General features: G+C 36.0%; 4 protein-coding genes across 7 annotated transcripts in view; all 4 read right to left on the bottom strand.

Annotated features, from left to right (window-relative positions):
• Window positions 1-952: 952 nt before the first annotated feature.
• Window positions 953-12,411, bottom strand: mtap (methylthioadenosine phosphorylase). The gene is made up of 8 exons (XM_067402500.1): window positions 12,290-12,411; window positions 10,385-10,471; window positions 9,624-9,682; window positions 9,083-9,250; window positions 4,323-4,425; window positions 3,992-4,231; window positions 1,518-1,640; window positions 953-1,367 (listed from the first exon to the last, which is right to left on the bottom strand). Exons 1-8 carry the CDS (start codon window positions 12,338-12,340, stop codon window positions 1,329-1,331), a joined length of 870 nt encoding a protein of 289 aa, XP_067258601.1. The 5' UTR covers window positions 12,341-12,411; the 3' UTR covers window positions 953-1,328.
• A 179-nt stretch (window positions 12,412-12,590) lies between these two features.
• Window positions 12,591-16,772, bottom strand: toporsa (topoisomerase I binding, arginine/serine-rich a). 2 transcript variants are annotated; one of them, XM_067402498.1, is made up of 3 exons: window positions 16,707-16,772; window positions 16,538-16,600; window positions 12,591-15,980 (listed from the first exon to the last, which is right to left on the bottom strand). In XM_067402498.1, exon 3 carries the CDS (start codon window positions 15,975-15,977, stop codon window positions 13,338-13,340), a length of 2,640 nt encoding a protein of 879 aa, XP_067258599.1. In that variant the 5' UTR covers window positions 15,978-15,980; window positions 16,538-16,600; window positions 16,707-16,772; the 3' UTR covers window positions 12,591-13,337. The 2 variants fall into 2 exon arrangements, with proteins under 2 accessions (XP_067258599.1, XP_067258600.1); XM_067402499.1 differs by having other exon boundaries at window positions 16,538-16,713.
• A 708-nt stretch (window positions 16,773-17,480) lies between these two features.
• Window positions 17,481-20,001, bottom strand: ndufb6 (NADH:ubiquinone oxidoreductase subunit B). Its single transcript, XM_067402501.1, has 4 exons — window positions 19,706-20,001; window positions 19,444-19,536; window positions 17,845-17,889; window positions 17,481-17,622 (listed from the first exon to the last, which is right to left on the bottom strand). The coding sequence occupies exons 1-4, from the start codon at window positions 19,883-19,885 to the stop codon at window positions 17,551-17,553; spliced, it is 390 nt and encodes a 129-aa protein (XP_067258602.1). The 5' UTR covers window positions 19,886-20,001; the 3' UTR covers window positions 17,481-17,550.
• Window positions 20,002-22,768: 2,767 nt separating this feature from the next.
• The window catches only part of mxd4 (MAX dimerization protein 4), a 34,741-nt gene continuing 30,069 nt past the window's right edge, over window positions 22,769-27,440 (bottom strand). The window contains exons 6-8 of one of the 3 annotated variants that reach the window (XM_067402608.1): window positions 27,172-27,210; window positions 24,240-24,313; window positions 22,769-24,115 (exon numbers count right to left, since the gene is read on the bottom strand). In XM_067402608.1, coding sequence (XP_067258709.1) covers window positions 24,056-24,115; window positions 24,240-24,313; window positions 27,172-27,210 — 173 coding nt within the window. In that variant the 3' untranslated portion in view covers window positions 22,769-24,055. Of the gene's footprint in view, window positions 24,116-24,239; window positions 24,314-24,929; window positions 27,211-27,440 lie in introns of those variants that run through there. The other 2 variants (XM_067402606.1, XM_067402609.1) reach the window with 2 other exon arrangements.

Raw genomic sequence — 27,440 nt, 5'->3', positions numbered from 1 at the left:
GGCTAAATGGAGTCAAATCGATGAAATATAACGAAATCAAGTCGTCCGTTTTGTGAGTAGCCTGTGCTCACAATGCAATAATAGCATGAGATTTATGTACATTTTGGTGAGCCATTTTCCCAGTTCTCTCTCCCACTCCTTTTTTTTTTTTTTGTACAGATAGTTTCGTTAGAACTATGTTGTTTTATTAATTAGCTTGAATAAATCCATATAGTTTTACTCCACCATGCAAGCTTAAATTCTGTATTTTGTTCTTTATGAAGCAGAAACTGTTTCACTGGGTTTTATAGAGTATTGCCCCACCAAACACAGAGTCCAAAGAACCATTTAGCTTATGTGGAAAGGAATGTTTATTATTATTGATATAATTTTGATTGTAGACATTATTGATTAGAGTACATATTTTTACCTCTTGGCTGCTGCAAATAACCTGTGTGAAATACACATATAGCCTATGGTATTATGTAAGCGATAGACAAATATAAATGTAGAGAACTAAATAATAAATAACCTATATAAAAAAGTAATTATTTAAAGTTTTATTTTGCATGAAGACATTTTACTTTTAAAGTGCCAAAAGGTCTGGTTATTTGTAGAATTACCTAATAACTTGGGAGTTTATCTCTTATGAGATTGTGTAAAATTATTTCTGCAATGTATTATTTGGAATACAGTAAGAGAACAGTTTGGTTGGCAACATGCATAGCTGATCTAATATAAACAGAACAGGAAAACCGAATGTTTCAGTAGATCAAAGTCAGATTAAGAAGGCCTCCATTAGAAAGCAGAAATATTATTTTGAAAACTATGCATTTTACCATGTTTTGTTACAAATGGGCTCATTCTTCTCAAAACTCTGAAAAAACAAATGTGCTGCTGACTCAAAATGGAGAAGTTTCTGCACTGCTCATTGAAATGTGTCAATATGAATAATATAATAATAGAAATTGCATAGGGAAAAAAACTATTTATTTGTAGTTAAGAGAGAAATGTATACAGCTTTATTTATAACCAAAAAGACTACATTTACTACATTTAAAAGGCACTGAAAAAAACAATTTGTTAATCAAAAGATCCTGTTCATTCCCCCCATCAATGCTTCCATGCATTATGTCCATATTTTTTTTTCTTCCTTTTTTTTTTTTTTTTAAACAAACAATACTGTATTTTGAAGAACTGCACATTCATAAGTGTGGCTGACAAACAAACCCTTTTTTTTTTTTTTTTTTTTTTTAGGTTAATATAGCAGTAAGAATGTCGCTTGTTTACAGATACATGATTGCAGTTGTGGACAACACATCTTCACGGCTCCTTGATGGCAGAGTACTTTAATGTTTGGGTAGCATTACTGAACACTGTGACATCAACTGGACAACAAAAGAAAGGAAAACAAAAATTATGACATGGAAAGTTTTAAGTCAATATGCATATCATATTTATAAAAATATATACCATCATATAATTACATATTTAAAAAAAAATAGCCATTTACTTAATTATAAGAGCTTTAAACTCACTTTTTGTGCATTTATTGTGCTCCCCCAGTCCATCTGGCTGATCTGTGGGATTGCTGTGAGCAGGATGCTGCTTGCTTTATTTGCATTCTCTTTCATGGTTTTCAGAACATTGTCCACACACACCTAGAATAAATAAGGAGCCAAGTTTGGTATATGCAGGTTTATAAAAAAAAAAAAAAAAAAAAAAAAAAAAAAGTATAGGAATACAATAATGGCAATTAAAGGATCAGCAAGCCAGAGATCATAAACTAATAAGATATAAAGAAGCAACACATTATGATCTTAAAATGATTACATTTATTCCTAAAACTGCATGTTACCTCTACAAACAAAATCTAAAAGAAATCCACATAACAGATTTCAGAATGTTAAGTCTCTACGAGTCTCACATTTGCCTGTGGCCACTCAGATAAAGCAGATAAGGTTGCCATGAGTCATGTATAACCTGTCACAAGTTAAAACTGAAACTGGAAGACATTTTATGCTCAAGCAACAAATGGACTATTGTCTCTACTGCCTGACTTTGTAAGTCATAGTTGTCTACAGCTACACTGTGCATTCAAATTCTACAGGGAACTATTACAGGATATATAGTTAACCTACTGAATTAAGAAGGCAACAAGAAAGATACATGCGATAAAGAAAGAAAACTAAACTACAGACTATTCTTTTATTATCAATGTTTTCCTTTAGAGGAACTGACTAATTGGCTGCAGCAAAATGTGTATGATTGTCTGTGCATGAGTCAGAGAGAGAATGAGAATACAGGACAGGGACGGAAGGATGTGGTGAAGCGGGGAGTGAAAACTAGAGGTCAGCAGCAGGAACTCGGAAGGAGGACTGAACTGCGAAGGGAAGTAAACATTGCTTCAAACTGCCAGCCTAACCGGTTGTCCGGCTATCGGAAACCATAATCAGTAGAGAGTTTATTGACTTAAAAAGGAATATCCTATAACAATCCTTCTAAACGAATGGGATACAAACAACTATGAATAAACACAAGAGAAGCACATTTGCCCTTTATTATGGCCTTTCTCTGACAAGACATCAAAAGATTATATGGTATAATTACAATGAGAATTAACCATAAAAAAAACAAAAAAAAAAACAACAACAAAAAAAAACTTTTTTTTTTAATATCAAAAGGGCTTTTATGTGGCATGTGTAACCAAGAGGCAAATGCTTCCATTTATGGCACTCTAATTACATTGTAGAGAAGTAGCAGATGAGCAGACGAGAGAATGGATGAAAAAACCTCAACATTTACCACAAACATACGGACCAATGGAATACCAGGGTTTGTATGGGTACAAGGTTATACATATTTATCAAACTCCCTTTGACCCAAAGTAAATTACTTAATTACTCAACATTACATAGTGTAGCTTAAAAAAAACTTTATGAAACAAAGCAAGAAAATTTGGTAGCACTTTGCATTTGAAATCTTTTGAATGTGTATTTGGGCACAGAATTGATTAGTTAAGTTTCAGTTCCATACTGAAAACAAAATGGAAAAAAACTTCCCATTAAAATAGCTGATTGAAGAAATTTTATGAGTCTGCCTCCTGCACAGAATCTTTTTGGTCTGTGTGGGAGTAACATCAGAAGCGTGCAGCTGTGCACAGCTTAGAGGGAATAATGGTGTAAACTCAACTGACTCAACTGAAGAACACAGAAACAAATGTGTTCACATGTTTACTTATCTAACGGGGACATTCTAAAAACTTAATTTACAGCTAATTATTATAAATGCTATAACCAAAGAGTTTTCAAACGGGGGTCTGCTGACAGAAAACTTGCAGTATTTTTACAATTTAAAAATACATTTACTTTATTAGGGCTGGGGCAATAAATCAAATCTCAATTTGCGAAGGATCTGGAGCGATTCTGATATTTTTCGATGTATCACGATTCTCTCTCGAATCGATTCGGAGCTTAGTTTTTAAACAGCAGATGGCACTACTATACATGCTTTAGAGACACTCGTACACTACCTGCTTCCAGTTCCTTTACACACACCACTTAAACCTGAAATAATCATTTATAAAAGGTCGAAAAGTTTGAAGTGAATTACAGATCTTGCATCATAAAAGCATTCTGAGCCAAGGTATATTTAACCACTTATATGACTCAGCCAAACACATGAGTGCTGTCCAGCAGTCTTCTTTGGGAGCGTTTAAGAGTGTGCGGTTAAAAACAAGCCTAGAGTGCTATCTGTTGTTAAAACTAAGCTCAGAATCGATTAGAGATTAAAAATATCAGCATCGATCCAGATTCATTTTATCGATCGAGAATCAATGTATCAACCCAGCCCTATTATTTATATATTGTTTTTACAAACAATATATAAAAACAGTCCAACACCACCAATGACAGGATTTTGAGCCCCTGGATGTCCCCCCAAAAAAATGAATATGGTTAAGTAGGTACACACACACAAACACGCAGACAGACAGAAGCTTCTATGTGCTCACCGCCTCTTCATGCTCTTTCCAGCAGTCATAATCAGTTGCCATTGCAATACTAGCATAGCACAGCCCGGCCTCCTTGGCAAGAACCACCTCCGGTACTGTGGTCATGTTAATGACATCAGCACCCCACTGTCTGAACATAAGGCTCTCTGCCCGAGAGGAGAAACGAGGACCCTCTATGGTCACCATTGTCCCTCGAGTATGACACTTCACACCGAGTGCCTGGGCAACCTCCAGGAGAACCTACAAGAGGAGGTATGATAAAGGTGAAGAGAATAAGATAAGATGAACAAAAATGAGTGGGAGAGACAGATAGCTGGGAAATGTCACTAACCTCTCTAGTCTTGTTGCAGAAAGGTTCAGCCATAGGGATGTGACACACACCTGGGGGGCTGGTGGGCTGCCCGTCATAGAATGTCTGAACACGCTTTGTTGTCCTTGAATCCAGGGTGGTATGGGACATTTTGGTGTAGAATTTTAAGAAGAAAATGAAAAAGAATATGCATCAAACTGATAAGGTGCATTGTGAGGAACAATAAAGCCAGTTGCACACCAGGCAAGTATGGCTCATTCTGTACTTGTGTCCTCAAGTTCAAGGCGGTTCTAATCACCATACAGGGAAATGTTCACTTCAACAATGGCATCAATGAGTTTAGAGTTTGATGTATTACAAAACGGTCCAACACCACCAACAGCAGGATTTTGAGCCAAACGGTGGAGCCGGTGTGTGTGTGTATAGTATACTAATAGAAAACAATGCGTTTGAATATTACGCCGGTGTGTTACTTGCCAGATGTATCCAGTGTGCGACCCTCTTAAGAATTTGTATGCATGTGTTGTTCAAAATAATGTAATTCTTACAAAAAAGGAAATGTTCCTCTCAAAGGTTGTGACATTCAGCTAAAACATAAAATATATTTACCTCACAACACATTTTTAAAAGCTCTTAATTTAACTATCTATGACGATATAACCATCAAGAATCATAATTTAATAATAATCCTCAAGTAAAATTAAATGGGGATTTTTCACTCCTGGCTACAATTCAAGCTGTTTTGTTACAAGAGGCCTGTCACACACAGCTGGTTTCAGTGGCTGCCCAGGTCAGTTTGAGATTAGTTTTATCATAATTTCGGTCTCAAAAAGGTGGACTGGTTTTCACTGGTTTTTACTGCCATGGTAACTTGCGCTACATGGCTAACCTGCTCCGGAATGATCCACATTAATAATGCATGATTTATGTGTCGCTCCAAGTTCAAAACACAAACATTGCCAGTGGCCACTATCACAATTGTTTAAAAATTTTGGTTTTGTCATGTGCAAACGGGTTAAAGCAGTTTGGCCTTCTTTTGACATTAATTCACTCTACATGACCCAATGGGCCAATGAATGTGAAGACTTTCTAATAAAAGACAGAGGTACATGTCTTTATGCCAGATCATTCAAAAGCAAATCAAATTTGCCGAAGTTAATAAGATCTCAATGGTGGCAAGATGACACTTGGCTGAAGCACAGACTTCAGTATCACTACTACGGAGCACCGTGTGGTAGTGCGAGGCCATAACTACATCATGCACCAGTGATTTAGAAAGGGCCTGTCATTGACCTATGAATTGATAAGAAATGGGCTCATGTGTTGTACACCTTGATGGAGTATCAATCAACTAAGGCGAGGCCTTAACTAGGTCAAGCTCCAGTGGCTTAAAAAGCGCCTGCCGATGACCTATGAATGAATACGAAATGGGCTCAAGTGGTATTTCGCAATGACTTTCTATCTTCAGCATTAAACAACTCTCTCTCTTTCTCTATTTCTCTCTAATTTTCCTCCTACTTATCTTTCTCTTCTTCCCTAATTTGTCTCTCTCTCTCTCTTTCGTTCCCACCCAAGATCTCTTTTCTCTTAATTACTTATTTAATTTATTTATTTTATCTATTTTTTTTATTCCCCTTTTTGTGTTGTTTTTTGTCTTTTTTTTCCCTCATTGTGTAACTTACAGTAGACAGCAGTGGTAGCACCAACAACAATATTATTAACATATTACCATGGAATATATACATCTAAATACCCCCCCCCCCCTCCCCTTTTTTTCCCCCTCTTCTTATAGAATTCTTAATCTAATGGGAAAACGTCTTAATAGTATGGGATATTAACAGGAATTTGCATATTACTACATATCTTTTAAATAGATATGTAAGAGGGAATGTATGCAAGTATACATAATGTCATTACCTTTCTTCTTCTTCTTCTTATTATTATTATTATATTAGCAAATATCCTATATCTTCAGCTTTGTCCATTACACTCAACAATTAAATTGACTGAATGTACCATGTTAATAACAATAGATGTTATAAAGAAAATGTATATACCATATCCTTGTATATTGGCATTTATGTATTTATGCGTTATATATTATAATTATATATATATATATATATATATATATATATATATATATATATATATGTGCGGTGTGTGTGTGTGTTTGTATATGTACATATATTACATACTTTTTTGTTATAGACATACATTTACCTTTTCTATATATACACTGAAAGCTGTGGAATAACCTTTGCATTTTAGTACATGATATGACATGATATATATACAGCTATGGAAAAAATTAAGAGACCACTCCAAGTTCAGAAATGTTAAGTGGTCTCTTAATTTTTTTCCATAGCTGTATATGACATTTAGGTATATGTGTATCTTTTCTTCTTTATGCAACTCAATGTTTGTTCTGTTATCTTTTTTCTCTATCTTTTCTCTCTATCCGCCTGTTGGCTTCTTATGTTATGTCAACTTTCACTCGTTCAATTAAAAACAAAAAACAAAACAAAAACAAAAGCAAATAGCTAACTGTGTTCCCTGAATATTAAAGTTTAATAAAAGATTAGAATGGATTAGTTTCCCAGAGAGCACTAAAAGGGGGTGGATTCCTCTTCTTGTATTATATAATGAATTGGAAATCATGTTTTTACCCCTTAACTGTCATTCCCCTTTTTGAGCATACATGTGAAAATGCAGCAGATCCCTAATATATCCACTGATAGACACCTGCTTTCAAATGATCCCGTGTGTATCGGTGTAAGCGCTCTGTGAAGAGCATCAAATATGTCTATTTAGAACATGTTTTTGAATTGTTGATCACTGTAGCCAATCACAGACATATCTGTTGAGCGTGTGAACACAATGGCCAATCAGAAGTGTTTAAGAATCTGCCCAACAGTGTTCAAAATACTAGCGAGAAATGCTGGTATCGTTACATTTTTAAAATTTCAGAACTGACTTAGTGTTGTCAAAAGTGCTGACTTTGGTACCAAGGGGGCTTTCACACTGGCAGTTTAGTTCGAAATGGGGCACGATTCGCATGAAAAATCACTAATGTGAAAACTGTCATGCGAACCCGGGTGCACACCGGGGTACCGAACCCGAGACTACCTGAAGGAGGTGGTCTGAGTTCGGTTGCACTCGAACTGTGCCGCGGTTCGCATGAATATGAAAGCAACATGGACTTGGGTGCGCACTTGTTCAGGAAGTGAAGTAACCTGCGCATGCGTTTTCGCCAATTATAATGCATTTACTTCAATTAAACAAATGTAAGAGATGATAGTGTTGATGATTTTCCTTGGATTCGAGCAGGAGTGAGCCTGCATTGTATTTGCGCTTTGCGAGTGCAATCAGAGCGGCAAATGAATGGCAATCAGCCGTCTCCTCAAAATAGTCTGTTTGCAAGCAGCAGAAAGCCATCTACATGCGGCGCACATACAGTGTAATTTACCCTGCTGCACATAATAGCACCAAATTAATAAAAAACAATTTATTGACCCACGTTCAGTTTTGTATCATCCACCATGCACGTCTGTGATGACATAAGATGAACGCAAACGCATCAGGGTTCGATAGAATCAATTTGAGTGTGAAACCAGACAAACACTGCGTGGGGCAGCGGGAACAATCGCCCCCGGGCGCAGTGTGAAAGCCCCCTAATTTGAGGCTGGATCCTCTTACTCCTACTATGGACTTTGTCTGGAGAACTTTGTCTTCAGTAAACTCTGTGTCAACTGACTGAACTTTATCTCCCCTGCAGCACAAAAGTGAATAGAAATTTGTCATTCAAACTTTTGACATTCAGATTAAAAATTAAAAATTAGTGCAGTATGACATATTGACAGCTAAAGGTTGAAATGGGTACTGCAGTCCAAATTCAAAATATTGGAGAGAGTTGCCCCCCCCCCCCCTCCTCCTCAGACTCGATGCTCACGTGGGTTGCCAGTTTTGGGGACACACAACAGGAGCGAGTGCAATTGAAAATGGAAGGCGAGGAGACTTACAATGCAAGTTGATGAGTTGATTTATCCATGTTTAATATGCTCCCGTTAAAAGAGATTTTTAGATGGATGGTGAGGCATTTTAGGTTGAGTAGAATCTGCGATCTATGACCTAGTTTGTTTACTGGCTTCCATGCCTGCAATACACTGTGTTTTCTGCCAACTGGCAACCAGGGGTGTTGAAATACTACTGGGTAAATTGGCAGTGGGCGGAATCACACAGACCAAAACAAAAACAGACATTCCGACAAGGAACGCACATTTCAATGTAAATAACTGGCTGCAGCATTGTTTTTCAGAGAAATGAGTATGTGAACTTAGCATGTTTCCTAAATACTTGCAAACATATTATGGTATTTTTATAGTTTAGTACAGTCAAAAAATTACATACAGCACCTTTAGATTATTACTAACAGCAGCAAATCAGCAAATAAGAAGCATTCTTATTAATTATTCCAAAAGGAAAAAAAGCTGAAGAATTTATCTTAAATTTCTGGTTTGTTTAGCGATATCTGTTTTGATACTTTGTCTGGATGAGGAGTCGAATCCAAAAGAATATTCCTTGACTCTGAATAGTTCTAGTGTGGGAGTCCACTCTAATACCTTCAACAAAGGATGTCTCAGTGTTTTCTTCATACAATATTGTTAAGAGTATGGCTCCAACTGTTGATGGTCCACCTATTTTGACTATATTTAAAATATTCTTTTAAGTGTGAAATTAAAAGTGTAATGTCAAATGATTATAGAGAAATGAACACTTACCTATCAATAAACTGGTCAATCAAAACAATGTCCCCAGGCTGGATGTCCTCTCTGAGAGAACCGCATGCTGTGGTGACTAACAGGTGAGTGCAGCCCTCTTCCTTCAATGCCCAAATATTGGCCTGATAATTGACATTTGTGGGCATGATGGTGTGTTGTCTCCCATGCCTTGTGGGGTAGTTCTAGATTAGACTTTTGTCCTTCATAAATATAAAACCAGCAGAAATTTCAAGTATAAAGGCTGATTTATACTTCTGCGCCGCAGGATGTGTAGCACGCGTAGCCTATGGCGTAGCCTGATGTACACCTCTCCAAAATTGTAACAGCACGTCAAATCTACTCGGACCACAAGGGCTGTGGTTGGTCTGCTAGAAACTCTCCCTAGATGTGTAATTGCACATCAACGCGGACAACGGCGTACAAGTATAAATGAAAACTGACGCGCCTATGCCGCAGAGCCTACAGTGTAGGCCTGACGCATAAGTATAAATCAGCCTTTAGTCAAAGCAAATCTACTGTATAGACACACCAGTGTAATTACCTTGCAAGAAGCACACATTCGACATTCTTTATTTTGCCCAAAATTAGAGCATCAGATGGCTGTCAAAAGAGAGGAGGGAATGGGTGTGAATAAATAAACTTCTGGCTCTGCCCATCTGTGATATACTATTGTTGACCATATTCAAGCAAAATCCTAGTTATTTTAAGGATTAGTCCACTTTCAAATAAAATTTCCTTATAATTTACACACCCCCATGTCATCCAAAATGTTTGTCTTTCTTTCTTCAGTCGAAAAGAAATTAAGGTTTTTGATGAAATCCAGGATTATTCTCCTTATAATGGACTTTAATGGTCTCCAAACGGTTGAAGCACCTGCAAGACGATCATTTGTGTTTATAAACCATATGCAGTTGTATTTTTTTTTTTTTTTTAAATGACCGATCATTTCGCTATATAAGAACCTTATTCCTCATCTGGTATCGTTTAAAGCTGCACTAAAACTAATTTTGACCTTCAACCCTTTGGAGACCATTGAAGTCCACTATAAGGAGAATAATCCTGGAATGTTTTCATCAAAAACCTTAATTTATTTTCGACTGAAGAAAGAAAGACATGAACATCTTGGATGACATGGGGGTGAGTAAATTATTAGGAAATTTTCATTCAGAAGTGAACTAACCCTTTAATATTTTTTTTCAACTTCTCAGTTCAATTCAAGCAAATGCATATATTAATTTCCAAATGTGCTCTCTTATAAACACATATGTTAGAAAGCACAGCAGACATGGTGCAGACACTCACCTTTCCAAATGGTGTGACTACATATCGTTCTGTTCTTCCCTCCAGGATATCTGGATCATCAAGGCCAGATCCTCCAATTATTCCTATCTATGAAAACATGATATATTATCAATCAAATCAATCAATCAAAATGATTGATTGATTGATTGATATATTATAGACATATCTGAAGGTGGAATGGCATCTGCAGTTGTTTGCTTCAACATTTCCAACACTCGCAATTATTTTATATTGACACAAATCATGTATAGTAGGATGTGGTTAAAATCACCATGAAACAAAATGGACAATTCTTGTTTGTGGCTAGTAGGACGGGGCCGATAGCCATGGGAATAAGAGCGAGGCCGGTGGCGTGAGTGTTAATGAGTGTCACCTGCACGCCACACTGGTCTCAAGTCCCACAGAGGAGCTCTGGAAGGATAAAAGTGACTACAGTAAAAGATGAGAGAGGTCTGGACTTTATGTTGGTGTTTTGTTATGCTTATATGCAGCAGTTGTCCGTCAGGGGACAAAAAACATAAAACAATTTGGAGACTGTATTGCAAAAATGTATATGGGTGTGTTTAATTTATGTTGTAGAGCAAAACATTCAAGTTATGCTTACCACAGATCTTATTTTAGTCATAAATTTAAAAAACTCACTTTAAAACCCCAATTTTAAAATCTGAAGGGAACCAGTGGCAAATTGGTCTTCTGGGTTTTTGACCCTAGGGTATTTCAGAATTGTCACTTGACGGTATTAAAGTTAAAACTATCTTTTTTCACTTTAAATAAAATGCTGTAAAGACCCTTAGGTCATGCAGATACGTGTTATAAAATGTTTGGTATAAATTAATAAATATAGTTATTATGGATAATACACTGAGGTTTCAGTCACCAGTAAAGAAACCATGAACCAGAGAAAGAACAAAGAGATTTTATAGTTTTATAGTTTATAGTAATTTTTTTTTTTTTTTACTATTCACTGAAAAAAGTTAGTTTAGGGTCAGTTGGAAAAATGCACTCTGTAGTCTATCCATGGAAGCACGATTGCTCTTTATTCAGTGTACAGTGTACAATTATCAATAACATCAACATAACATTATAACATAATTGTAACATTATAAATGTTTTTCTGTCACTTTTGGCCAATTTAATACATCCTTGCTAAATTAAAAGTATTAATTTCATTTCAAAAATGCTTACTGACCCCAAACTTTTGAACGGTAGTGTATTAAATGTTACAAAAGCTTTCTATTTTTAGATAAATGCTGCTCTTTTGAACTTTCTACTCCTCAAAGAATCTTGGGGGGAAAAAGTACACAACCGTTTTCAACATTGATAATAATAATAAATATTTCTTGAGCAGCAAATTAGCATGTTAGAATGATTTCTGAAGGATCATGTGACACTGAAGACTGGAGTAAAGATGCTGAAAATTCAGCTTTGCTATTACAGGAATAAATTACATTGTAAAATATATTCAAATAGAAAAAGAGTTATTTTAAATATATAATATTTCACAATATTAATGTTTTTGCTGTATTTTGAATCTAATAAATTCAGCCTTCGTGAGCAGAAGAGATTTCTTTTAAAAACACTAAAAAATCCTACTCTTCATCATGCAGCCAGGAAACAGTTTAGCGGTGAAGCATGTGGGCATATAAGGTTTTCATCATGCTCTATAAAGTGCGAAACGGGCTGCTGCCGTGGAAAGAAAGAGAAATTATGTATTCTAACAATTACAATACAGAGATATTATTCTAAACTTAATGATTTTTTTCAGAATCTAAGTAATGAAACATTTAGTTCTTTCGCGTGTTTGGTTCTTTCGCGTGAAGCACTGCAGTACCCCACCCCCTAAACTTTTTTCTTATATAATGTTAACTCATGTGTCAAATTTCATGATGAAAATGTTTACTTTACCTTTACGTGACTGTCCGATGCCATTTTCTTCAATGCTTCCTGGTGTAGCATTAGCCTCTAACATCAGCTAGCTTCCTAGTTCTTTATGCCGCTGCGCAAACGTAACAAATGCATTAGCGCCGCCTACTGTGATTTAACTGAACCAAGTAATAATTAATTTCAAATTAATTATTAATTAATAATTAATACATCCCCCCATAAAATGTCTTAAAACATTGTGGTGCATGATTTAGCTCACTAAAACGCCACCAAGAAAACTCGTCAAAATAATAATGTCATTAGCATGATTGAAAAGGAAAGACACACTAATGTAGCTGTAGCCTATATAAACGTTTATGAAATAATGTGATGCGAGCGAAATACAAAATGCATCATATCAGCAAACAAAAATGGATTTTGCAACAGATCACATCAAATGTATTTTTTTCTATAGCATTTATATTCTTTTACCTTTAAAAATAATCTATACACTATATTGTGCACTAGCAAGAAACAAATAACGTTACCTCGTTTTAGAAATCTGAGGGAATACACTGAGTTTGTGTAAAGTGTAAAACTGTAAACTGGACCAAAAATTAATACTGAATGCCTGTGCATGAAACTGTTACCAGACTATTTTAAGCAAACATAGGCTACACATAGAAATACAATGTAGGCTATATAAAATAACACGTTATGACAGGACATTCAGAAAATGAATACACTTTTATGATTCTTTTCGATTTATTTGAGATTAAAAAAAAAAAAAAATAACACTAAACTTTGAAAATTGTTGACACTCAACTTGCTTGCATAGGTGAATTTGAAATTAATACATTTTCAAAATCACAAATGTACATGAACATTTATCCTATACAATTATACAAAAGAAAAAAAAGAACCCCAAATCAAAATAATCAAATTTAAAACTCATCCCTTCTCCATTTATAAAACAGTGAAAAAACATTTGGGCGTTGCAACAATAGTCCTTTGCTAATCTTTATTTGCCACAAATTGAGGAGTTCAATAACAGTTAAATTGAACATATAAAATCATGAAGGCATTGGCATTAATCAGTCTGGATGTGATTCCCTGCATCACCCACTGAACTATATTCAGTTCCAGTAGTTGACTGTTGCTCCATGTCTAGGAAACTGGACTTGAGCAGCTGAGTTTCTGTAGCACTGTTTGCTATTATAATAGTGGAGCTAGCTGCACAGGCATTACTTGTTGAAGGTTCACTGGGGTCAGCATTGTCACTGTCACTATTTATTGTAATAAGAACAGGGCTATGCTTTCCCACCCTCCCCTCACTATTATGTCTCTTGCTCTTCTTCTTGTGTTTCTTTTTCTTCTTCTTGTGATGTTTCCTACTGTGACCCTCAGATTTGTCATCTACACTTGGACTCCTACTTTTCCTCTTGAACCTTTTGTGATGCTTCTTGTTTTTCTTTTTCCCACCTTCTTCAGCAGAATCAGAAAACAACTTACTAGGACTCTTCCTTGAGGGTTCCTCATAATGCTTTGTTTTGTACTTTCTTTTCCTGCCATATTCATCATGCAGTGATGTGTGATGTGAGGAGTTGGAGTTGATTCTAGAATTGCTCCTTGAGCGACTTCTATCCTGACAGTTGGAAGAGTCGATTCTAGAATTGCTCCTTGAGCGGCTTTTGACGTCACGATTGGAGAAGTTGTATCTTGAACTGCTCTTTGAGTAACTTCTGTCCTGACAATTGGAGGAGCTGGACTTGATTCTAGAACTGCTCCTTGAGCGACTTCTTTCCTGATGATTGAAAGACTTGATTCTAGAATGGCTCTCAGAGTGGCTTCTGTGCCGACGATGTGAAGAGTTGGTTTTAGAATTGCTCCTCGAGTGTCTTCTTTCGTGACAGCTGGAAGAGCTGGACTTGATTCTGGAAGTGCTCCTTGAGTTACTTCTGTCCTGACGGTCCCTGCTTCGCCTTCTTCTGTGTGCTCGAGAATGAGAGCGATCATATACACTTCTGTAGTAGCTGGTGTAGGATGAGCTTGTCTCTGTAAAACATCTCCTGCTGCTGCCTTGCTGACTATAATGGCTATATGAATGCCAATAAGAAGAGCTGTGGCGACTTGTCTCCTTTCCTTGGATCCACTTATGCTTGCTCTCTTTAGACAATGGGTGCTTCCTGCTACAAGAGGAAGAGTGTGTCCTGTTGCTGTGTGAGGATCCTTCTCTAGATCCTGACAACTCCCTTTCATGATGCCTTTTACCATATTTATCTTCTTTTCTAAGGTGAGTAGTGGTGTCATCAGGTGAGCGAGAGCACCTTGTTGGCCTCACCGAGGGTCTCTGAGATACAGTGGGTGACAAATCAGACTCTGAAGTAAAACGAATGTGTTGGGATGCTCGAGGGCTTTGCGGCTCTGCATTCTGCTCAGAATGTTCGGAATCAGAAGAAAGCTGGACCAGTTCTGGTGTTCTTTCTGCCACTGGCTTAACATAGCCGATAATAAAGCAGTCGTCATCACTGCCAGGGGAATCCTCCTCTTCCACTGCAATAGTGGCAGTATTTGCTGGACGGTCCTGATGTGGTACAGCAGTAACAGACGCTACTGCTTCCCCTACACTACTATCAGAGTCTGAGTCCCTCACGTGGAAAGGTAATACCTGAGATGGCTCTGAAGAGTAGGATGGCCCTGGGGTCTCATCATCCCATGCTGTTTGGCTTAAGGTCACCCTAGGAGTGGCATAATCCTGGGCTCCTGACACTAAAGAATCACTCTCATCCTCAGAAATGGCAATCACAGATGTTTCTGAACTGCTACTCTCTCCGGAGGGCCGAGGCAAGTCATAAACAGCACGTTGGTCATATGCCTCCATGTTAAACGGGGATTGAGCAAAGCTAAGAAACTCATGCAGGAAGTGCTCCGTGTGGGACAGCAAGAAGGGACGAAGCTCATGTAGAACAGCCTGGTCATCCAAGTTATGTCGAGTGATCAGAGTCATGATGATGTGCTGCACTATATTGACAAGGGAACCATGGGTGCCGTACAGAACAGTCAACTCTCGTCTCAACCAAGGTACAAGCCTGTGGAGACAGGCAGGATTTCTTTTAAAGAACTCTGCAGAGGTCTCCCTGATACGGCCACCATCCTGCACACTTTGGACTCGCACTCCTCTTCTGTACAAAGCTCGTCTGAATTTAACCACTTCTTGTTCATGAAGGCTTTGCACCGACCTGCCCTCACTCTCTCTTCTTTGCCTTACTGCCATCCTCCTGATCATGCTATGAAGATCTCTGTTGTGCCGCTGTGGAACAGATCCTCTCAGGCCCTCAAATATGACACCATGGTCAGGAGGGGGAGACGTTCTCCTCGGTGCTGGTCTTCGGTCGCCTGTAAGTGTGGTGCGATACCTGAATCTTTGCCCTGCCATGTTGCCAAATGAGCCATTTTCAGTTGGCCGCAGGTCAAACCTCTTGTAGTTATCTTCAGATTTAATGCTGTGATAAATTGAATTAAATGGCTGCTTGCATAAGGGGCATTCTGCTTTATTCTTTGACCACTCATGAATGCAGCAGAAGCAAAACTTATGTAGGCACACATCAAGATATGATATGTTTTTAAAGTGATCCAGGCATATTGGGCACTTTGATTCTGGAGATGCTGCTTTTGATATTGTGTTTAACACAACACATGATGGACGCTCCTTTATCTGTGGTGATGCCATAATCTGATGGAAGAAACATTTGAATTATTAGGCTACTTGTACTGTTCTCAGCATTCGCTACATTTGTGTCTAAATGTGACTGTTTAGAGACTTTAAATAACGTTATAAATGAAAAGAATTAATTGGAACTCATTTTGATGTTTTTAGGGAGTATAAAATCAAACAATAGTAGAATAGTATACTGTTCTATAATTTCTCTATTTTAAAAAAAAAAAAAAAAAAAACAGCTTCACTGCTTAATATTAGAAAACTTTTGTACGTCAAATCATTACGATATACTGTAACTACAATCACTTATAATAGCCTACTAATATATTAGTGTTTATGTGATCATATTACAAATTTTTCTTATTAGTAATGAAATACTTTTTAATAAATACAACAAAATATCGACATTTTGCTGCGTTACAAAATACCTTACAAAATGTAAACACAACAATGCAGTGTAATATTAGCTTTTGTGTTAATCGCAATGAATACATTTCTATAATAAATCTATGTAGAACAGAATAAAGTAGAAATACTAATATATCCCCTTAAAAATGATGTTTTAAACTTACTCTTCCTTGTATTTGTCGTAACTTGAGTTCTTAGATCCTCTGGATTCCACTGGAACCATCTTGCTTAAGTATTCGAAACAAAAAAAGGAGCATTATGACTTGTACTGTTGAATGACTGTAATAATGCAAAATCCACAAAAACATGTGAACTGAAAATAATGTAACTTACTGCCTAACAAACCAGTGCCGGTTCAAAGATCAATACACGATATTCAAAACGTCTGAAATACATTATATCTGAGGTATTTTATTGCTACACCTTTACAATTTACTGCAAATATAAAAAGCGCTTAATAACAACCAAAAATGACCCAACTTCTCTCTGTCGGTCTGTTAATAATGACGTAACAAAACAAGAACATCTCGGAAGTGAAATGCTATCAAACTTTCAGAACTTCCTGTTTTTCACTTCAAAATAAAAGCACATCCACCATATGCAAGACAAACGTCCAAAGTTAGCAATGTGACGCGTTAATGATATAGAGACGTAATAGTACCATCTAGCTGTGGTTTATGATTTTTTTATTTCATAATTTCAAAATACCAAAAAATTCACGAAAACATTAGGGAATTTTTGACAAAATAGCAACGACAGATTGTATTATATTATAATTTATAAACAGACTTTTAATGCATTCAATTGTTTTGTCTTTTATTAAAACAATGCAGTAACAAATGTCTAAGACTCCTTGTGTTGTTAAAGAATGTTGCTCTTGACTGTTCATTGTTTTCATCAAAATAGTACAAGACTGTTCTTGAATGCGAGTTTTGTCACAACAAATAAAAAATTGGGGGGAAAAAAAGATTCAGAATAAATAATCTTAGTTTTATCAAAATCTTAGTAATGCAATTTGTAATAAGTACCAGAATATATATTCAGGTGTAATCTAACCAAAGGGGCATGTTACTCAAACACAGGAAAAGTATACAGAATCTGTATAATAAATTTTATTGACATAGTATTCACTCAAACATTAATTTTACAACCAGCGAAACAGTCATCATGGTCATCTTTAATGATGACCATGACCCTCTGCTTCAGGAAGATCTGGGACAACTTCCCCTGTTTCCAAAATTGTGTCTCCCTGAAAAAAACATACATGCACAAAGAAAGATGTGTATGAGGACATTTAGAAACATCAAAATGAATGATTATTTGAATGTTAATTTACAAAACACTGTACTGACTACTATATTCCTTTGTCTATGCCTTCAACTATACATCACTTTGGATAAAACTGTCTTCTAACTGAATAAATGTAAATGTTTATTAGTGTGATAATACTGCTTGCACCAAATATACTTACAGGAAACAGTCTGGGTTTTAGCTCAACAATTCCATATGGCCTTTTCTGTGGAAACAAGAAATATCAGTCTATTTGAGCTTTAAATTTTAGCATAATAATGATCAACCAAAACACAAAGATGTTCAATGTTATTGAACATTGTTATCTGTCATAAAGGCTACAGTAATATTTCAGTCCCTTAGTCTTTCTATAGCTTTGGTTCACCAAAATAAACATAATTATACTGAACATATAACATGCTAGAAACATAATAATCACTACAATAATGATCCAATCATAGACCAAGCATTTGCCTATTTAAATCCAAACAGTGACTTTTTTTTTCGGGTAGTGTATATCACAATACAAAAATATGTATTGTGAATAGCAACAATATATAGTTCTCCCAAAATGAAAGTTTAGACAAATTTAATTAAGTGTCAAATATGATGAGGTAGGTTACAGTAGATTTATACGTCTGAAAATAGGCTTTCCTATTGAACACTATCTTTTATACAATTTGAATTATTTAGAACTTGAAAGCTGTAGTCGTAGTACAGCTTTTTAACACCATGTCAGCATCTGAGGCTATCTTCCTGGCAAAAACATAGTTATGAAAATACAAGAGTTGCATAAATACAAAAAAAAAAAATGTATATTAAAGTATGATAAAAAATTCCAAAACCTTTTTTGGTAATATCTCACTTGTCTACTTGCATTAAAAGAGGGACAGTCCAATAAAATATGTTTAATTAATAAAAGAGGTCTTGCAGAACACAGTTCAGTCTTCACCTTTAAGCAAAACTGCATGAGTCAAACTTGTGTGAACACCACTTGATCAAACCTTGTTTTAAAAGGTTCTTATTTGTGTAAGCAACACATAATGCATTTGGTTTTGGGGCTCTGATGGAATAGGATTGGAGAGGGTTTTAAATGTATTTAAAATGTTTATACATTTGTTTATTTATATATATATATATATATATATATATATATATATATATATATATATATATATATATATATATACACACAGGTTATTTCAGAAGTCACTTCTGTGTTATTGTGATGGGACTTCAGGTGCCAGCTTTGTATTTCAAAAAAATAATTCCTTCTCTTGTTTTTTTTTTTTTTATTATTATTTATTATTATTAATAATTTATTAATAATAAATTTTAATAAAAATTAAGTATGGTCAAATGTAAAATATAAACTTAAAAATATGAAGTTTGTCAATGTCATCACCCAAACAGTAACCAGTTTTGATATCTAAAAAAGCTCTCGTTTTACTAATGAACTAATGAAATGATCTGCACATACTTACAATAATGTTTTCTACATTCTATGAGTAAAGAAAATGAATAAATAAAAATGAATGTTTTGATGCTGTTTTTGCAAAATAATAATATATATATTATATAATATATATATATATATATATATATATATATATATATATATTATATAATATATAATATATATATATATATATATATATATATTATATAATATATAATATATATATATATATATATATATATATATATATATATATAATAGATACTGTCATCAAAGAAATCAAGTCACACTTGAAGAAACAGTATGTCAGTCTGCACTTACAGCGACGTGGTACTTCATATAGTAATGCACGACCCAGGCTGGGATCAGAATCCGCGTGATGGCAAAAACACTGGCATTATAGGCTTTAAATGTCTGGTTCGTCCGCACAAAAAGAAGATAAGACAAAATTGCATGTTATAATAGAATACTGCCGTTAAAATTCTTAGTTACAGTTCAATGCATGTTACTTATACACAGCATACATTTTTTTTCAGATGTGTTTAATGTGGAGAACAAATCATATATCATGGTTTAAACTCACATAAAGTCTCCAGAGTGTCTTGGGCTCCAGGAATCCAGCCCAGAAGCGCTCGATGCGGCCGGGTATTTTGGGTGCAGTGACGGGCTCTCGAGGGCTGAGCTCCTGATCTTTAAGCCATTGCCGCCGAAGCTTTGCTAACTGCTCAAAGCGGAGTTTTTCATCCGCTGTGTATCCAGACATACTGATTTTATATTACTTTTCAAATACAGTAGAATTTACAATGACATCTGAAGAGGACAAACCTCCCAGAGTGCAAAGCGAACTCAAGAACACTCGACATAAATATCGGACTTTAACACTGCGACACCTATTGATCTGGAGTCAAATAACCACTGTGATGAAAGGAAAAAAAGCAATAGCCACACGAGGTCGTGCGTTACTCATTAACTGCTTTGCCACTGCCGGCGACAAAAGGTCATGTTTCGTTCGGTAGCATGGCCCTGTTAGGCTCTACTCTTTTGTCTTAGGTGTAAAAAGCATCTTTACTGACATATAAATAACAAATATTTCGTTATATCATAGAAAAAAATTACCAGTGCCTAAGTTGTCTCTATTTTTTTCCTGTCTGCTGCCTTTCAGATCACACCACAGGAAAGTTACGATGCTATACTACACTGCACAAGGATACATTTTGCAAACTTTCCTTTTCTTCTATAAAGAAAACAAATTATTTTACTGCTACTAACATTATGAATATCACCTCATCATGGCTGGTTTATGGGTATCTTTAAGAAGCTGAAAAATGTTTAGCACAGTAAGACTCTGGAATGGGATTATCCATTATTAAATTTGATTACATATGGAACAACTGATTTATGTAATTTTCTCTATTTAAAATACAAATGGACACAACACTGCTTTTATTTTATATGTATACAGCGTTCCAAATTATTATGCAAGAAAATGTTTGTTTGTTTATTTATCCATGTCTTTTTAGATAACTGGTATCAATCTCAGACAAAATAATTTGCCAGGTCTATGGAAAGCCTACTTAGAGGTTGTTCCACATTATTAAAGGTGCTACAGAGGATGTTTTGTTTTATACATTTTTGCAATATTACTTGAAACTGTCTTTACTAACTGATAAAAGACTATTTATTAGATGCACTGAAAGGAAAAATATTAATATACATCATCTGTGCACGAGATAGGGCCTTAAAAACATCAGCCAATCGTTTACGCGATCATCGCGTAAACGATTGGCCCTCTGGCTTGTGAATCACTGCCATTACGTTCCTTGTGAGAGACGTGCACGCTCCAGTAACTTTCCACTCATGAAATGAGCTTTAAAGGAGGGGGGTTGTTCTTATGCATGTGCTCATTTCAAAAACTCAGTAACAGACTTTGGTTTCTCAGTCGACGAAAAGATCCTCTGTATCACCTTTAAGCATATCACAGTTCTTCTCATGCCATATGGGGAGGAAGAAAGATCTTTCTGAAGATGAAAAGCATGAAATGGTGCAATGTTGTGCAAAAGGCATGAAAACAACTAATATTTTGTTAAAACTGAATGGAGATTATCAAATTATCATAAGATTTGTGAGTGATTAGAGGAGCACAGCAGAACTCGGTCAGATAAAGGCTTATTAATGAAAGTTCTTGTCAAAAAAATTAATTGTATTAAAAGGGCAGCTATAAAAAAGCCAGTGTTGAGCAGCAAACAGGTTTTTAAAGCTCCTGGTGTCTCTGGAGTCTCAAGAAGCTCTCCATGCAGGCTGGCAGTTGTGCGTAAAGATGCATTTTAGACACCACTAACCAAACTAACAAAGAGAAACATTTACAGTGGGTGTAGAAATACATGAAGACTCTTTTTTTAAATAGTTTTATTCACTGACTAACCGTACTACAATAGATAGTCTAAACGGATGGATTTCTGGATGGTTGGTGAATGGCCACCACATTCCAACAAGACTGCGATGTCAGCAAGGAGCTGGCAGGTGTTGATTTGGGCTGGAATATTGGGAAGTGAGATGGAAGGTCCCTTTAGGGTCTCTGAGGGTATTAAAATGACTTTTGCAAGATATGTGAAGTTCATAACTGGCCATTTTCAGCTATGATATAAAAAGGAGGATAGTGCCTTCTGAAATACAATGCCCTGTGCACTATCCCATGCTGCAAAAAAACACCACAGCAATAAAACTGTTTGAAAATGTATTTCTACACCCACTGTAAATGTTTCTCTTTGTTAGTTTGGTTAATGGCTGAAATGCATTTTACGCACAACTGCCAGCCTGCATGGAGAGCTTCTTGAGACTCCAGAGACACCAGGAGCTTCAAATACCTGTTTGCTGCTCAACACTGGCTTTTTTATAGCTGCCCTTTTAATACAATTATTTTTTTTTGACATGAACTTTCATTAATAAGCCTTTATCTGACCGAGTTCTGCTGTGCTCTAAATCACTCAGAAATCTTATGATAATTTGATAATCTCCATTCAGTTTCACACATTATTAGTTTTCATGCCTTTTTCACAACATTGGACCATTGCATGCTTTTCATCTTCAGAAAGATCTTTCTTCCTCTCCATATTGCATGAGAACTGTGACTTGCTTAATAATGTGGAACATACTCTAAGTAGGGTTTCCATAGACCTAAGTAGACCTGGCAAATTATTTTGTCTGAGATTGATACCAGTTATCTAAAAAGACATGGATAAATAAACAAACATACATTTTCTTAGAAAAACTAAAATCTGAATGTTTAGTCTTCTGAAATCTTACTGATATGTCATTTGCATAATAATTTGGAACGCGGTGTATAGGCTGGTTTGCCTCTATTTTGACAGGCAAGTAGAGATAGAAAGGAAACATATATGACTCATAATTAGATACATTAGTTTTACTTATAATTTCTTCATGCCAAGAGGATAATTTGAGTAAATAATAATAATAAAGGCGTAAAACCTATATGCCACTCGCCTGTAGCATTTTTTCCAAAGTTTAGTTCCTAAAAATGTAATTTAACAATGACTGTTGCAAATTGCAAATAATGACTGTAGACCAAGTATGTATAAAACTTTTTAATTCTTTATATTACAATACAAGAATACATAATACCTTAGAGTGTAGGCTCAAACATAGCCAGCACCAGGTAAATATGTGTACGTACACACAGACACACACACACACACACACACACACACACACACACACACACACACACACACACACACACACACACACACACAAAAAAAACACCTTTACAATATTATACAACGTCTGAATGCATATTACTTGTTTTCTAAAAGGAAATCTGTTCACAGGTCTCTGGCACAGAACCCTCCCTTCGCAGTCTTTCCGCAAGTTTTTCTCATGCTAAAATGCAAGCATTCTGTGAGCTACGCCACACATGCTGACCTGTCAACAAACTGCTCCATGAACACAAAACAAATAAAAGCAGGGGAGAAGGAAAGTGAGCAGAAAATATGGGTCACAAACCTAGTCATATAAAGATATAAATCTGATATTACACCTGATGCCTCCCAAAATTGGGAGGAGTTAGAAAAAATAAGTCTATATCTAATAGAATCTATATGGCAGGAATCTTTTTTTTTTATTTATGGAAGTTCTTTCTTTCTTCAAGTGCTTTTATGTGTATAACAAAGATAAATGGAATTTTATATAGCTATATATTTTCTTCTTGGTCATTCTGTTCTTTAGTAGCCTTGACTCCCAGACTCCTGTCTCCATGCCATCTAGCTTTTCTGCCGCACAGACTTTAAACTCAATCAAACATACTCTGCAGGAAGCTCAATCTGCAAGGCCCAACAAACACAAAGTATCATCACAACATGGCATCTTTTGTTTCTTCTGTACTTTTTTTTGGAACACATCTAAGATCCTTGGACACCTGGCTCTTTTCATATAATTATATGTGTACCTGTCTGCTGACATAAACTCATTTTAGTGTTTTAAAGCTTTTGAAAACCCTGCAGCCACTGAATAGCCCTGTCTCGGTCACTCTGAAGTATTTCTTTCGCCACACTGGAAGCTAACTAGCTTGATTTCACATATTTGGCATGTGATTCTTAGATGCTGCCAATGAAAGCTACAATCTCTTAAAGATTTGAAAAAATCTCATGCACAATTCTCTTAACTCTCGATCAAATCACGTTAATGGGAGGTTCTGTGCGAGAGTTGTTTTTTTTTTTTTTTGAACAATTCACTTGATCACACTGAAAAAGAATGCTACGACAGTCAGGCATATCCATGACATAAATGTAAACTCTTCAATGAAAAAGTAGCTTTTAAAAAAGATATAAAATAAAACATGTTCCCTCCTTTCAGTGTTTACAGAGAATGGAGAGATAAAATAATAACAATAATTAAAAAAAACACCTCAATGAGTTGGTCACAATATGCACCATAGTATTGAAACAGTGCTGCTTACCAATACACCCAGTCTCCACCCCTTTACAAACAAACAAATAAACAAACAAACAAAAAAATCATATTGCTGTATCTTTGCATTTATGGGCAGAGGATCAAATACTACCATCACCTTAAGCACACTTTAACACTAAAACAGGAACTACCATTGGGAGAGGGTGGGGAGGACTCGAGCTGCCATTAATGATTGATTCCAATGCTCTTCTCCCAAGGTCTTCCACTTGAAATACAAAACACATCTTAGGCATAAAGACAATAAAAGACAGCTATTAGGAAAAAAAAAAAAAAATGAAAAGAGCCTCAAGGGCAGAGTTGATTAGACAACACTTTTCAATGGGGTGAGACGAGCTGCCACAAGAGGAGATGACCAGTGTGATGTGGATGATGTTGCATGGCAGAATGGAAAGCACATTTTAGGAGAATTAAAAGATGGAGGTCAGAGGTGACTAACAAATGTTTCTCGTCACCTTGTGCTAAAGGCCAAAGTAGAGTCTATTCAGAGGATGGAAACTGCAGGGTGGCTGGCAGGTTGTGGATCTGAGCAGGGCTGGAGGGATGTGTCAAGGAAATGGGTGGAGAAACAGGGATATGACCAGTCAAGGCACAGCATGACAGTTGGAGATAAGGGACAAATGCCAGAGTTCTCCCAAACAATATCCTGGTTTCATGTTCTGTCATTGTATATACTATATATTTATTTATATGGTCTTCTATTTGTCTTTTAACCAAGGACTATTTAGGAAAATATAGTACAAAAGCTACTACAGAAAATATAAACTGCACTTGTTAAAATCACAAGTATTTTGTGGCTTCTTTTTTTTCTATTGTACATTTGCTTTTTTGCTTTTTATTTATTTATTTTTATTTAATTTTTTTTTTTTTTTTTTTTTTTTTTCCATTTATTTTGGTCTAACCTGCCTTTAAGACTGGGACTATTTGAAGAGTTGGAATTCCCAGCACAAAGAACTTTCTTTTATATACTGAATATTGCACACTGCACTGCATATACTGCTGAAGAATAAAGGCTTCAAAAATTATTGCAAGTAAGTTACAGGGAAAGACATGGGTCTAAAAGCATCAATATAATTTTCTGATAGTACCAACACTTCAACAAAGAGCTTTTCCCATCCCTACACCTTCACATGTACAGTCATACAGTTTTGACTTGTCAGTTTCATTGCTGGCCACACACACACACACACACACACACACACACACACACACACACACACACACACACACACACACACACACACACACACACACACACACACGTACATATATCTCTCTGAGGACATTCATTGACACAATGAAATCTCTAGCTCCTTGGACTAACCCTACCCATCACAACTAAGTGCCTAACCTGAACACTTACCCTAAACCAATTTATAACCTTATCCCTAAAACAAAGTCTTGACCCTCTAACAGGTCTTTAAAAGAGTCTCAGAAATTGAGGACTGACCTAAATGTTCTCACTTTACTCTTTGTCCTCACTCCGCTGGTCTAAAATTCAAACCTGTCCTCACAAAGATAGTTGTACAAGTACTCACAAAACTGCTCATCTTCTCAAGTTTTTTAGGCTTGATCCAGAATTATTTCACTGCATTAGAAAGCTGTAGATTTCCAAGTTTATTGCTACATCATTTACTACTAAAAGTATTGACAACAGACTGTCGTAGTGATGGAACTGGACAGCACCATTTCTTTGCTCCTGTCGCAACTGAGTGTTTTAATTAATTACACAAGTAATCAGCCATTAGATATTAATATTCTTTCTTCTTTCACAAAAAAGTGAACTTTAAGGTCAATTTAACTGTGTGGTGAGAATATAACAGGTCTTCCATTTTTTAATCTGAAATAAAAACTACTGATTCCTAGAAGTGCCCTGAAGTTTTAGCCTTTTGGTCCCTTTCCATTAGTCTATTAAGGAGCCTATTAATGTGCTTAATGCTATTACTTGCATTTTCAAGAAACACAAGAATTCTGTTCAAGCCCATTGTGCAAAATAAACTGGCACACAAGCAAGCTCTATTCCAAAAACTAGCAAGCTGTCTAGATAGACACCATTTTTAGATATTATAGTCTAACTTCCAACTTTTTGCAACAGTCAAAGGCTGTGTTTACACTACAAGGTTTAATGCACAGATGTGATCTTTTGAACATATCTGATTTTTTGTCCCACTTGTTTAGTCACTTAGATACAAGATACAAGTCGTGTCTTATCTAACTTGTATCTAAGATTATTTGAATGAATTCGATAAAAAAAGATTGTGTAGGTGATTTTTAAAAAAATCTGGTTTATATAGTGAAGCTCTGAGTTTAATTGCTTCAAAAAATGTTATCACCTTGTTGCTGAAAAATATATTGTAGCTTTCAGTTGTGAAGCTATTTTATTTATAAAATTCACAGGGCAGCGGCTCAAAACAAGGTTCTTTGTTCCTGTGTGTGTGCAATCTTCTATTTATTAAGCTTAAAAAATATCTTCGTGGGTAAATGTGTTGCCGTCGCCTGTGGTGGCTTGGAATTTCAATGGGAATCTGATATATTTGATTAAAACGTGAGTTATGTGAGTGATGCACAAAAGCAAGCCTATATAGTGTTTTATAATTTTTATCACCTTCAGTTAAGATACTGCCTTAGATGACAGAACTGCCAATGTAGATGGTAGACAGCAAGGCAGTTACTAGGTTTAGGAACAGAGCCACAATTTCACACAGCACCAAAACAGACATGTTAAAACTGCATTACCATACCACATGTTCTTACTAAAACCACATATTGCTTGTCTGTGTGTATTTGTGGGGTTGGGGGGGGGGGGGGGTGTTGATATAAAGTGTTGCAAGGGTTGAGAGGGGAGAGAGAGTTTTCTGAGGAGTGGAAATCAGCCAGGTGCATCCTGCCAGCTGGGAGTGGCTGATGGGTATGTTGGAGGTGACACACTGTTGCGGTCTGACACAGCCTAGCAGATGTGAGCCTGTAATCTGTGGGAATGTGAATGGTGGCCTCCATCGCTGGAGCTACTCTGCAGGCTGTAGTGGTCCTCACCATCACTAACACTGTCCACACTATCACCCTCACCTGGCGTGAACTCCATTCCCTCTATGTCAATGTCTACTTCTGTGAACACATAGAAATAACATCACATCAACAGAGATTTTTACACATGAATCACTAATCCTAAGAATAAAGGAATATTCTGTTATATTAAACCTGATGTCTTATGGTGGCAAATATGAGATTGTTGATTACCACAGACAATAATGTTGACGTAAAATGATTATGGTTATGCTTGTAAAATAGTGTGCTTATTGTTATTATTATTAGCAGTGCTGCTCGCTCACCTACAG

This window comes from Chanodichthys erythropterus, chromosome 12 (genome assembly GCF_024489055.1).
Source record: "Chanodichthys erythropterus isolate Z2021 chromosome 12, ASM2448905v1, whole genome shotgun sequence".
Classification (NCBI taxonomy): Eukaryota; Metazoa; Chordata; class Actinopteri; order Cypriniformes; family Xenocyprididae; genus Chanodichthys; species Chanodichthys erythropterus.
Note: the sequence above shows the minus strand (reverse complement) of the source record. Positions and strands in the feature narration are given on the sequence as shown.